General features: G+C 23.5%; 2 protein-coding genes across 9 annotated transcripts in view; both read left to right on the forward strand.

Annotated features, from left to right (window-relative positions):
- The window catches only part of LOC127287781 (zinc finger protein ZFP2-like), a 70,633-nt gene that overhangs the window by 45,302 nt on the left and 11,506 nt on the right, over positions 1-13,825 (forward strand). The window contains exon 5 of one of the 7 annotated variants that reach the window (XM_051314893.1): positions 9,111-11,301. The exons of 3 other annotated variants lie outside the window; for them this stretch is intronic. In XM_051314893.1, the coding sequence (XP_051170850.1) occupies positions 9,111-10,899 (1,789 nt within the window). In that variant the 3' untranslated portion in view covers positions 10,900-11,301. Of the gene's footprint in view, positions 1-2,097; positions 3,651-5,357; positions 7,276-9,110; positions 11,302-11,837; positions 13,016-13,825 lie in introns of those variants that run through there. 3 more of the 7 variants (XM_051314894.1, XM_051314907.1, XM_051314901.1) reach the window with 3 other exon arrangements.
- Positions 1-13,825, forward strand: part of LOC127287796 (zinc finger CCHC domain-containing protein 10-like) — a 158,190-nt gene that overhangs the window by 9,918 nt on the left and 134,447 nt on the right. The window contains exon 1 of one of the 2 annotated variants that reach the window (XM_051314923.1): positions 13,384-13,387. The exons of the other annotated variant lie outside the window; for it this stretch is intronic. The gene's annotated coding sequence lies outside the window, so the exon portion shown is untranslated. Of the gene's footprint in view, positions 1-13,383; positions 13,388-13,825 lie in introns of those variants that run through there. 2 annotated transcript variants of the gene reach the window in all.

Raw genomic sequence — 13,825 nt, forward strand, 5'->3', positions numbered from 1 at the left:
AATACTTCTTTTTTTCGGCACAAAACAACTTTTTTATCTAAAGAAGATGGCTGTAAATTACTTTTTTATTTCTAAATTTTCTACGAAAAGTTTGTATCCCAATCTAATATAATTTGTCTAATAAAAAGTTTTCTCGAATATTTTTTTGTCAAATTATTTCCTTTTAAGTCGAGTCACAAATCAAATTGATGGAAAATTCTCAGTGTAATTTTAAAAACTTTAAATTGAATTTAAAAAAAAAAATAAAACAAATATTTTAATACTTTTTTTTCGAAATTTCAATTTAATGTCTATTAAATGACTAAGAATTTTCAGTGACGTAATTTAAAAATGTGAATATTAATCCAGTTATTTTTTTTATTTCATGTAAGTAATTAATATTGTAAAATTTTGCAAAAATTAAAAAAACATATAATAACATTTGTTTTTCTTTTCATTGTTTTAGATCGAGTAGCCAAGTGAAATCAAAATCACGAATTCAATTGCGAAAGAAAATCTTCAATTCCTTGAAGAGTATAAATTTCATTCAAGCTTTAAATCAAGAGACACACATTAAGCCAATAAAAACACAAAGAGAACGAAAAGAATTAAAGGAGAAGAAAGCGAAATTTAATAAAAGTATTCTCGATATTGCCATTAAAAATTCTGGTATTGAAAAACAAGTGCAAAAACGAAGAAAAAGAAGAAAAAATCTTAACGAACCATTTACTGAAAAAAGAGAAAAAATTGAATATCAATGTTCGGTGTGTAATACAATTTTTTTGAAAAAAGAAATTCTTCAATCACATTTTATAAGAAAACACACTGAGGGCTATAATTTTTCATGTGAAGATTGCGGAAAACAATTTAAAATTAAAGGCGATCTCACAACTCATAGACGTCTTCATCATTTGGAACCGCCAACTGTTTGTGATGTTTGTGGTAAAACATATAAAAATAGTCTTTCACTTTATGTTCATCAAAAATATGCTCATTATAAAGCAAGATTCGAATGTCCAATTTGCAAACGTTGCATGGTGACACAGGAGAATCTCGATAATCATATTGAAGTAATGCATAAACAAAATGAAAAATTAATTTGCGATGAATGTGGTAAAATGTTTACAAAAAAAGTTAATTTAAGACGACACATTATTAATGTACACACTGATATTAAATCATTTAAATGTCCAGTATGTTCAAAAGCATTCTCCCAAAGATATCATTTACGACAACATCTTCTTCTTCACACGGGTCAACGTCTTTTTATTTGTGATATTTGTGGTAAACAATTTGCACAAAAACCCGGTCTATTGAGTCATCGGAAAATTCATCCTGGTGAACATCCACCATTACCTATTATTCGTTTGGATCACGTTCTCAAAGATTTGTTGAACAAATAGAAAAAAAAAAAAAAACAATTATCAAAACGGAATTTTGTGAGATTTAATTAAAACATTAAAAGTGTTTTTAAGTGGGAAATTTTTTTTTCAGAAAAAACTAATATTTTGTTAAAAAATATTTCTTAAATCAAACATTTTTTTTTCTATTTAAAAAATTTCTCTTTATATAAAAGTTTATGAAAAACTTATAATTTTTTTATTCAAATGTCGTGAAAATAATTTTTGAAAATTGAATGTCACTACGAAATTTTTATCACTGACAGCGTTCTTTTTTTCTCACGAATAATCGTGAAAAAAATGTTTAAAAATCGTCTATTATAAAAATAATAATTGTAAAATTTATATTACTTTAAAATAAACTATTCACTTTAGTTAAAATTAAAACGAATTAATTTTTTTTTTAATTTTCTGCTTTTTTCAATTTTTACCCTTTTAATTTTTATTATTTTCAAAACTTTTTTTTTAGAATTTTAAAATAATTGCAATAATTTAGAATAATAATTCGAAAATTTTCAGAATACCGAAAATTGTGAATGATAAAAAAAAACCTTTTTTATAATTTGCAAAAAAATTATTATTTACTGGCAATTTCTAATTTTTTTTTTTATATTTAGAAAAATGTTTGTTTCAACGAATTTTCGGTTAAATAAAGTTTTTAGTAGACAATAATAATTTAAATCAACACTAATAAAATTCATTTTTTTCCTTGTTTTAGAAAAAAGAAGAAGAAATCAAAGAAAGAAGATAACATACCTGAAAAACATTCAATGTCACGTTTAGAATTGAAAAAACTCATTTTCAAATCAATTGGCACACAGCAGAAAGTTATCAAAGAAATTGAATTTTTCAAATCGCAAGAAAAATCATCAACATCAAGAAAGAAAAAGAAAACAAAAACATTGACAATGAATGTTCCTTTGGGCAATATTTTATCCAATATTAATCCAATTAAAACTGAAGTAATTTCCGAAGATCTTTCATCTAATGAACAAGAAGAACAAATCAAGGAAGATGAAATTCAAGTAAATAAACATGAACACGAAGAAACTGAAATTAAATTTGAGGAATTCGATCCTGATAATATTGAAGAATTTGATCCTGACAATCAATATGAAGAATTTGAACCTGAAAATCAATTTGAAGAATTTGATCCCGATGGACAATTTGAAGAATTTGATCCTGATGTTGATCAGGAGAAAGACGAGATTAATTATGAAGAGACTGATATTCAATTTGAGGAAATTATTATTCCGTCTGAGGAAATTATTGATGAAACTGAAGATGTTTTAAATCAATCTGAGGTAATTGTATCAAAGAATTTGAAAAAACGTAAACGTAAACCAAGTAAACCGCGTGAACCAAAAAAGAAATCCGATTTTCTTTGTACAATTTGCGGAGCTGTTTTTCAAAAGAAAATTGTTCTTCAATCACATTTCACCAGAAAACATTCGGAACTTTATAACTTTACCTGCGAAGTATGTGGAAAGAAATTTAAAGTAAGAGGCGATCTCACAACACACATGAGATTACACAGTGAACCGGCGGCAGTTTGTGATGTTTGCGGACGAACTTATAAAAATAGTCGATATCTTTATTTACATCAAAGATATGCACATTTTACAACAGCATTTCCATGTAATGTTTGTAAACGATTTATGGCAACACAAGAAAATCTCGATCAACATATACAATTACATCATAGTCATAAGGAACGTGTTATTTGCGATGAATGTGGTAAAAGTTATTCATCGAGAGATACACTCAAACGACATATACGTTATGTTCATAATAAAAATTGTACCTACGAATGTGAAGTATGTGGAAAGAAATTTGTACGCAGATCTGAATTACGTCAACATTTACTTATACATACGGGAAAACGTCATTTTGGTTGCGATATTTGTGGTCAAAAATTCACGCAAAAATCAGGATTACTTAGTCATAGGAAAAAACATCCCGGTGAACATCCACCACTACCAATGGTACGATTGGATAATGCTCTCAGGGAATTTAATACAAAATAAAAAGCGAATAAAATTTAAAAATAATTAAATTTAATAATTACAAACAAACAAATTTGTATGAGTTCAAATAAGTTTTTTGTCATTTTTCTAAAGTTTGTGTGTTTCTTTGAAAAAAAATAAAGATAATGTTTTTCATTTAAAAAAAAAATCTATTGTATTCACATTGAACGAAAATTATGTTTTTGAATTTATTGTATAGTTCACTTTTTGTTTAAATACAAAATTACTTTTATTTATTTCGAAAGAGTCGATTTTTTTTCTTGAACCAAATTAAATAATGAAGAAAAAAGGAAAAATAAAAATACAATATACAAATAAACAAAAATTGTGTAAAATTAATATGTAGCAAATTTCCAACTCGAATTTTCGTCACACTGCTGAATTTATTGTGTAAGTAAACTAATATTTACGTAATTAAAAAAAAAAATTTTTTGTAGTAACAAAATTAATTTTTTTTCCAGAAATTATTGAAGATAATTCAAGAAGATGTCTATGTCAAAAGACACAAGAAACCAGTGAATAATTATTTAATGTAATACAAAGTTTTTTTCTAAAATAAAATTTCTTTTTTATGATCAAATCACTTTATTTTCATTAAATGTTATTGAAAAAAAAAATTTTTTTTTTTAAATAATAAAAAATAACAGTAAAATATTTTATTTAAAAAAAAGTGGGATTTTATTAACATTTATTTTTTCATGTTTTAGGGGAAATTCAAGAAGAATTAAAGACGTTACCGCAAAAAATATGCTGCAAACATTTTTTATGTCACCTGGAAAATATCTTCAAAAAATTAACAATACTGGATCTTCATATTCATCAAAAACAATTTCTAGTGTAAATTTAACGTCAAATCTATTAAAAAATGCAGCAAAAATTAATCATAATATTCCATCAAAAAATAGAAAACGAATAGAAATGATTAAAATTAATCCAATTGTTAAAAAAATGAAAAATATCGAAAATTCACAAAATATAAAAATTTTGCCTGATGTTCAAAGTACGATAATTTCAAATGTTACAAATAATTCACGTAAAATAATACTTAGAAAGAAAATGGAGAAAATTAATACAACTGTAGAGAAAATTCCTGATATAAAAATTTCTTCAAATATTACAAATAATTATCCAAAAATAAGAGTTCGAAAAGAATTATCTAAAATTAATCTAACTGTTAGAAATATTGAAAAAAATTCCTCAAATCACAGGCAAATTTCAAATTACAATAATCATTCAAATGAAAATCAATTTGTTATAAATAATAAACAAATTTCATTGGAAAATTTAGAAAAAACTGTTCAAATCAAATCTAATGATGTAAAACCAATTTCATGTGAATTACTTGAAGCCATGAGGGAATTTAAAAAATTATCAAGAAATAAAACAAATGAAACAATGATGAAAATGAAAAAGAAAGAAATTAAGGAATTGAATGTAAATAAAGAGAAATTTATTTGCAAAGAATGTGGTAAAAATTTTAATAGTTCAAATGTTTTAAAAGATCATTATATTCTTATGCACACAAAATCATTTCACTATTCTTGCTACAAATGTGGAAAAAAATATGCCAATTCAATTGAAATTGCAGAACACATGCAGTCTTGTCGTTTCAAATAAGAAAAAACTATTAATTTGTAATCGCTCATTGTTTATAGAATAAAAATTATTGTATTAATATTATTATTTTTTTTTTTTTTATAAACAGAAAACCAAATTACAGAATCAATCATTTTTTTTCTTTCAATTTTAAAAGTAGGTTTTTAAAATTTCAAAAATTTATACCAAAACGAATTCATTAGATGATTTTTAAAGACTAAATTAAATGAATTTTTTTTATGTTTTTTTAATGAAAATGAATTTTTCAAAAATAAAAAAAAAAATTGTTTACTGTCCTCGATATTAATTCGAATTGTATAAAATGATTTTAATATATTGATTTTTTTTGTTTTAGAAAACTTCATGACACTTTTTCTCAAAATCTAAATATTTCGGAGATAATAGAAATATCTGATATCGAAGAATTTGATCCAGTTTCACCTAGTAAAATACATTTGGATAATCAAAATATATCGGAAGACATAGAAGAAATCAATATCGAGGAATTTGAAGAAAATAAAGAAAATTTTTCAAAAAAACAAGATATAACATTGGAAATTGATATCGAGGGATTCGATATAAATTCCAAAAGTTTTGAATTAAAAAATATAAATACAACAACGGAAATTGATATCGAGGGTAGTTCAAGTTTTTCGAAAAATCAAACTTTAGAAGACGAAGAAATTGATATCGAGGGCTTTGATTTATCATCATTACATAATAGCAGCAAAGAATTGTCACCAAAACAAAATTTATCGAATAAAATTAAAATTAATGGAAAATTTACTGAAAAATTGAACAAAACTATTAATAACAATAATTGTTCTCAACGTTTGCTCGAGGAAACATTAGAAATTAATAACGATTCATTATTACAAACTAGCAGTGAATTTTTAAAAAATCCAAAATCATCAACACCAATTAAAAATAAGGAAAAAATTCTTAATAATGATTTTTCCAATGAAAAAATTGATATCGAGGAATTTGATCGTCAAAATGTTTCAAAAAGAATTTTGAGATGCAGAAAAACTAGAGAATTTGAGAAAAAAATCTCTAACGAAATTTCTCTACAAAAATCCAATACAAAAAATAGAAAACGTAAAAAAATTATTTCTCCAATTCCTCGTGAAAATAATTCCAATGAAAAAAGAATTTTGAGACGTAGAAAAATTAGAAAATGTGAGAAAAAAATCTCTAACGAATGTAACGAAATTTCTCCACAAAAATCCAATTCAAACGATAAAAGAAAACCAAAAGAAAATAGAAAACGTAAAAAAATTATTTCTCCAATTCCTAGTGAAAATTCTCCAAGTGAAAATATTTCCAATGAAAAAAGAATTTTGAGACGTAGAAAAATTAGACAATGTGAGAAAAAAATCTCTGACAAAAGCGACGTTAAAATTGATTTAAATCAAAGAGAAACTATAAATTTTAATCAAAAATTTTCTCAAAAAAAGTCCCCTTTAAAATTCAATTTAGAAGAAAATTTGAAACAAATAAAAATTGAAGAATCTGAGAATAATATTTCCTCTTTAGATAATTGCAAAAATTCTCCTACTAAATTGAATTCAAATAAAAATATTAAAATTATAATTTGTGAAATTTGTTTTGCAACATTTAATTCTCCTTCTAAGTTAGGAAATCATGTTAAAACAAAACACATAACATGTTTCAAGTTCTATTGTGATATATGTAATGTGCCATTTATAAATCAATTAAAACTCACTCATCATATGAAAAATTGTCATGTAAAAAAAATAAAAATTTCCCAAAATGAAACATCATCTTTAAAAATAAAAGACAATAATAATTTTTTTAATTCCATTAAAATGGCAAATTTCAAGAAACCACAGAATGAAATTGAAATTATTGACATTGATCTCAGTGATGATTGTAATGATAATATTAATGTAACAAATAATCATTGTGATAGTAAGAAAATATTATCCTTGTGGATAAAAAATGAAAATAATTTCACTTCTGATGAAAGTGAATTATCAATAAATAATTATCAGAAGGAAGAAATTGACAAAATTAAAATTGAACCAAAGGAATAACAATTTTTTGATTAAATGGATAAAAATAGAAACAAATGACTGATGAAAAAACAATATAAAACGAGATTATGTTATTAATTCTTGTATAAATAGAAAATAAATTTTTTCTTTGTTACAAATTTTATAAATTTTATTTTATTAAATAATTACAAAAAGTTCATTTTTAAATTTTGTAAGCTCATATCCATTACAAAATAAAATAAAGTTAAAAATTAATTTGTCTTAATAAATTATTAAAATATCCAAATATTTTTTAATTTTCTTTATTAATTATAATAAAATAATTTTTATCTTAATTAATAAAAAAAAAAATTCTCAAGGTAAGTATTGGTACTTTTAAAAAAGGAAATATGAAAAAAAAAACATTGGGATTTAAAAAAAAATTGATATAGTTAAAATAATTTTTTAAATATTGTTTCTATAATTAGAATAAAAAATTAATTTAATGAAATTAATTATTTTATTAATTCTAATAATAAAAATTTTTATTTGTTTAAGAATTTTCATAATAATTCTTTAATCTTTTGTTTTAGGCGAATTCCAAGACGTACGGTGTCAAAATTGAAGAAAACTAAAATTAACGAATTGGATCCACTTTTTCTCAATACAACAAAAAATTTCAACACTCAACTTTTATCAACGAACATAAAAATGGAACAATATCTTGGTTCACATTTTCTCTCCTTAGATGGATGTCCAAATGTGGAGAAAAATCAAATTTCCAATAAAACAACAATAAAAATTGAACCAGATTTTTCACAGGCAAAATTACTTGAAAATTTTCATAATTTCGAAAGTACAAGTCAATCACCCGAAAGGGAATTAACAATAAAAAAAATATCACTCGATAAAAAAAGAAAACAATTTCCCTGTAATGATTGTGGTAAAAATTTTTCACGTAAAGATAATTTAAAAACACATTACACTCTTGTACATGCAGAAACATTTAAATATTCCTGCAATAAGTGTGGTTTGAAATTTGATACTTATAGAAAATTTCAAAATCATCCGAAATATTGTCAGAGTTTAGAAAAAATAAATCAAGAAAAATCGCCATCAAAAAGAAATGTAAAGAAAATGAAAAATAATAAAGAAAGTGTTGTTAAAGCTGAAATAAAAATAAAAGAAAAAAAAATAGAGGATGATGATGAAGATGAGGAAAAAGAAGTAGAAGAAGGAGAAGAAGGAGAAGAAGAAGAAGAAGAAAATGAAGAATTGTCATCAAAGAAAAAAAAACAAATTATTAAAGAATTTACTTGTAAAGAATGCGATAGAAAATTTAGTCGCAAAAATACATTGAAATCACATTATATTCAATTTCATACGAATGCCCAAAAATACGATTGCGACGAATGTGGCGAGGAATTTAAAATGTGGAGTCAATTCTCTGGACATATGCGATTTGTACACAAGAAAAAATATTTTCCAAAGAATAAAAAAATTTCCTCCGAATTGACATTGAGGGGAAATTCTAATTTGTATTTTAAATATTCATGCGAAGAATGTGGTGAAAAATTTCGTATCTGGGGACAACTCACTGGTCATATGAGACATTTACATGGCAAAAAGGCACTCAATAAAATTCTACATAAGGATCATTTCACAATAAAGACAAAATAAAAAAAAATTATTTTTAAAGAGAAAAAAAAATGTTTAAAAAATAAAAATTCTTTTTTCATTGTTAAAAAAAAAATTGTAAATTTGTAAATGTAATAAAATATTACTTTGTTTGTCAATTATTGGAAATTTAACGAAAGAAGAATTTATTTTTTCTACCCAGAAATAAAGTTTAATTTTTGTTTTACAATTAAAAAAAGAATTTATAAAATTTTCAATTTGTAATATCTTTTTTATATAGGTAAGTAATTTATTTCACCTTTCGGGATTACTTTGTAAAAAAATGTAATTCCAAATTAAATGATTTTTGTAAAAATTTAAAAGAAAAGCAAATTTTATTTTTATGGAAAACAGTATAAAAAAGTAATAATTATATAAATGTGAATTAAAAGTATAATGGGAATTTTATTAACATTCATTATTTCATGTTTCAGGATAAATCCAAGAGGAATTCAAGATAAAAATTCAGTGATACTGAAAAATATTATTTTACTACCTGGAAATTATTTACAAGGAAAAACAAATTTTAGAATTATTCCAATTAAAACCAATTTATTATCATTAAATGCAACCGAACAAATCAAGAAAAATAATAATCCCCCAGCAAGAATAAGCGTTCGAAAAGAATTTACTATTGATAAAAAAACAAATTCTCCAATTATTTCAACTAATTCAAATAAAAATGAATCTCTAACAAAAAATTCAATTCCAATCAATGAAAAAATTAAATCAACATGTAATATTTGTTTTAAAAAATTTTCATGGAAGTGTAATTTAAAAAAACATTATATTCGAAAGCACACCGATAATTATGAATTCTCATGTAAAGAATGTGATAAACAATTTAAAATTTCATGCGAATTAAAACGTCACATGAGACAAAAACACAAAAAAGAAATCAATCTCCAAGATGGTTTACCATCAAGAAAAAAAAGAAGAATAACAGAAACAAATGAAGAGGATCCCCTCTCGACAGAGAATATATATTACGATATAATTAATTTAAATAATGAAAATAATAAAAATGAAAATCAAATTTCAACGAATAATAAATCACAAAATGAAATTGACATAAATAAATCATTAAATGAAAATAAAAGTAAAATTATTTGTAAAACATGTTCAAAATGTTTTGCCTCAAAAACCACATGGAAAACTCATTTTATACGAATGCACACTGATAATTATGAATTTTCATGCGAGGAATGTGGTAAACAATTTAAAATTTGGGGTGATTTAAGATATCACATGAGATTAAAACATAAAAAAGAAGACGAAACATCACAAGATTCTTTATCAACAAGAAAAAAAAAAAGAGTCAGATACAAAAGAATTGATCCACTTTCAACAAATAGTGAAATATTTTGTAAAAATTGTAATAAAAAATTCAATAATTTCGATGAATTTAATATTCACATTGACAATATTCATATGAAAATTTTGGAATCACAAAAAAATAATGATTATCAATTGAAATGTAATGAATGTGGTGAAGAATTCAAAAAAAAACGTTCTTTAATTAAACATTTACAAACTCACAATATGATAAAACCTGTAAAAAAATATAATAAAAATGAAATATGTACATGTGAAGTTTGTGGCATTAAAGTACTATCAAAATCAACATTAAAAATTCATTATTTACGTAAACATTCACAGGAATTTAATTTTCCATGTAAACAATGTAATAAAATATTTAAAGTACGTGGCGATTTAACAACACATACACGATTAAATCACAAGGAACCAACGGCAATTTGTGAAATTTGTGGTAAAATTACAAAAAATAAACAAGCCCTTTATGTTCATCAAAAATATTCACATTTTAAAACAGAATTTATTTGTCCAATTTGTAAAAAATGTATGGCCTCACAGGAAAATCTTAATCAACACGTAAATATATATCATGCAAAAAAGGAACGTCTATTTTGTGATATTTGTAAAAATAGTTTTATGAATAAATCAAGTCTCAGAAATCATATTACCATTGTACATTATGAAAAAACATTTGCTTGTGAAACATGTGGTAAATTATTTGGACGTGGTTATCAATTAAGACAACATCTTCTTACGCATACAAATTTACGTCCTTATATTTGTCGTCTTTGTGGTAAACAATTTAAACAAAAACTCAGTTTACTTATTCATATAAAAAGTCATCCCGATGAACATCCTCCGATACCAACTGTTAATGTGGATAATCTTCTCAAAAATTCAAAATAGATTTTTCTTTTTGAAAAAATTATAAAAAAAAAATTATTCGAAACTTTTTTTTTAAATATATTTTTTTGACTTATATTTTAATATTATTTCTGAAATTTTCTTGTAATTATTTTTAGAAAGCAATTTTCTGAGTTTGAAAATAGAGAATTCTTTGTTATTATTGTAAAATTGATTTTCTATATTGATACGTTGTAACAATATTTTTTGAAAAATATTATTGTATTAAGTAAAAGTAAATTATTATTTAAAATACAACCGAGTGATAAATTATTATTATTATTAATAATATTTGTAATTTGGTTTGACTGATTTTTTTACTAACTCAATAGTTGTAATTTAATTTTAAATTGCTTTTCAATGTTAAGAGAAAATTTTGCAAATAAAGCTTTCGAAAATTGTAAATTTTGTATTTATTAAAAAATGTAAATTCGATCATAAAAAAAATTTCTTTCTAAAATTTCAGTTTCTACAGATACGAATCACTAATATTCCAGGTGTGTAAACATAAAAATAAAATTAATTTGTGTCTTTTACTAACAATGTGAATTTTATTATTTTTAGATTCAGAATCGGAGAAAAACACAAACTTCTGGATTTTGAAACTAACTTTCGATGTAGAAAAAAAAATTGTCTTTGTTATTGTAATTATTTTACAAATTACACGAATGTAAATAAAAAAATTTTTGCAAGAAAAAAAAATTGTGCGTATTTGGTCTACCTAGTTGAATAAACAAATATATTTTTAAATCAAAAAAAAAATTTTTTGGGGGAGAAATTAAAAAAAAAATAAATCGACAATTTATTTCCATTATTGTACTGTAAAAATTGTAATATTTTTTTTTTTTTAAAGCAAGGTCTCATGTAAGTAATCATTGTATTGTTTTTTGACAGGAAAATCAAAAAATCATTAATAAAAATATTATATTTCATTGTTTTAGAATCAACGGTGGATTAAAAAAATTGGATAGTCCTAAGAAGCCGAAATTTGTGATTATTAAATTTCCCAAACAACTCAATCCAATGATAAAGGAGCGTGATCCACTTGAAATTACATCATTGTCAAATCAATTAATGAAGCAAAAAATAATTGGTAAATATGATTATCATTCGGATAATGATCATAATTACTTCAGTATGCCACCATGGACAAAGGAAATTGATGATTCAAATTGGACAACAAATGAAGAAATATCATTTATTACAAATCCACTTTATATTGAAGATAATATAAAAGATGAACAATTTGATGAGGAAACAATAAAAATTGAAGAAGTGAAAAATAAAAAATTCAAATCAAACATTAAACTCTATAAAAAAAATGATAAACAAGAAATTAAATTAGAAACAACAAGTGAAGAAGATAAATTTGAGAAGAAAAAAATGATAAGCGAAATAAAGGCAATTGCATTAAAAACTGGTGATTATTCATGTACACTTTGCGGTGTTAAATGTACACGAATTGAAGCATTAAGTGCACATTTAATTAGAAAACATACAAAACAATGTGAATATCCATGTAAAGAATGTGGAAAACCATTTAAATTACGTGGCGATTTAACAACACACACAAGATTACATCATCGTGAATTGCCAGTTAATTGTCATATTTGTGGTAAAGAAATGCGAAATAGTCATTCATTATATATGCATCAGAAACATAATCATTTTAAGCCAAAATTTAAATGTACACAATGTAAAAAACGTTTAGCAACGCAGGAAAATTTAGATCAACATATGTTGACGCAACATATTAATAAAGAAAAATGTGTATGTGAAGAATGTGGAAAAACATTTGCCGAAAGTTTTGATTTAAGAAATCATATGCGAACACATACAGGTGATAAACCATATTCATGTTCAGTATGCCAAAGATCATTTGCACGTACCAGTAGTTTAACGCAACATCTTTTATTACACACTGGAGCAAGACTTTATGAATGTGATGTTTGTAAAAAAAGTTTCGCTCAAAGATCAGGATTAATTTGTCATAGAAAATCACATAAAGGTCCACTTCCACCTTTACAAACGATACCAGTTACTGATATCGTCAAGGAACTTATAAGGCCTATTTTATGCGACTGATTAGATTTAATTCCAGTTTTTAATTTTTTTGTATTTTTTTATAAAAATTTTTCCATTTTTTTTTTTTTATAAAGATTTAGATTATATTAATTTTTTTTGAATCGAGATTTATATACTCGTTTAGAGAAAAAAGAGAGAAATAATTCATGGAAGTAAAAAAAAATTTTTTTTTTGGAAAAATAATCCAAATAACCAATAATAACTGACCATATAACAGTAGACAATAATCTTTTATAAAAAAAAAAAACAAAAGAAAAAACTTACCCATGATGAAACGCAACAAGTGACAAATATAAAAATATTTCACTGTTTTGCAATTGAATTTGTTCCTTTGTTAATTACTAATTTTTCTTCTGGCATTGTTGTATATCTAGAAAAAAAATAATATATCCAAAATTAAGTTATAAAAAAAATATAATTACAATATTGACGTATATAATATACGAGAACAAAAAATTTTTTTAAACGTTTTCTCTTTATGTCAATTAATTCTAGTCTTAATTTTTAATAAAACGAAAACAATTCAGTGATAATTTTCGAAGAGAATTAAAAAAATGTATTTGATTTGTAAAAAAAAAAGAATTTTCTTAAAATTCGACAACTGATCTAATTTACAGGAATTAGAATTGTAATTGATTTCTTTAATAGATAAATCAAATAATCTTACATTTTATTAGTCAAAATATTTATTGATTGAAATTTTAATTGTTTCTTAATTTAATTTAATTTCTCAAATTATGTCAATGTGTTTAAAAATTAAAAACAATTAAAAATTCAATCTTCGATTTATGAAAATTTTAATATATTAAAATTCCAATCGATTCAAATTTCAATAAATTGTAAT

The sequence above is a fragment of the Leptopilina boulardi genome, unplaced genomic scaffold (assembly GCF_019393585.1).
Source record: "Leptopilina boulardi isolate dan_hultmark-lab unplaced genomic scaffold, ZJU_Lbou_2.1 LbouV2_372, whole genome shotgun sequence".
NCBI classification, from domain to species: domain Eukaryota; kingdom Metazoa; phylum Arthropoda; class Insecta; order Hymenoptera; family Figitidae; genus Leptopilina; species Leptopilina boulardi.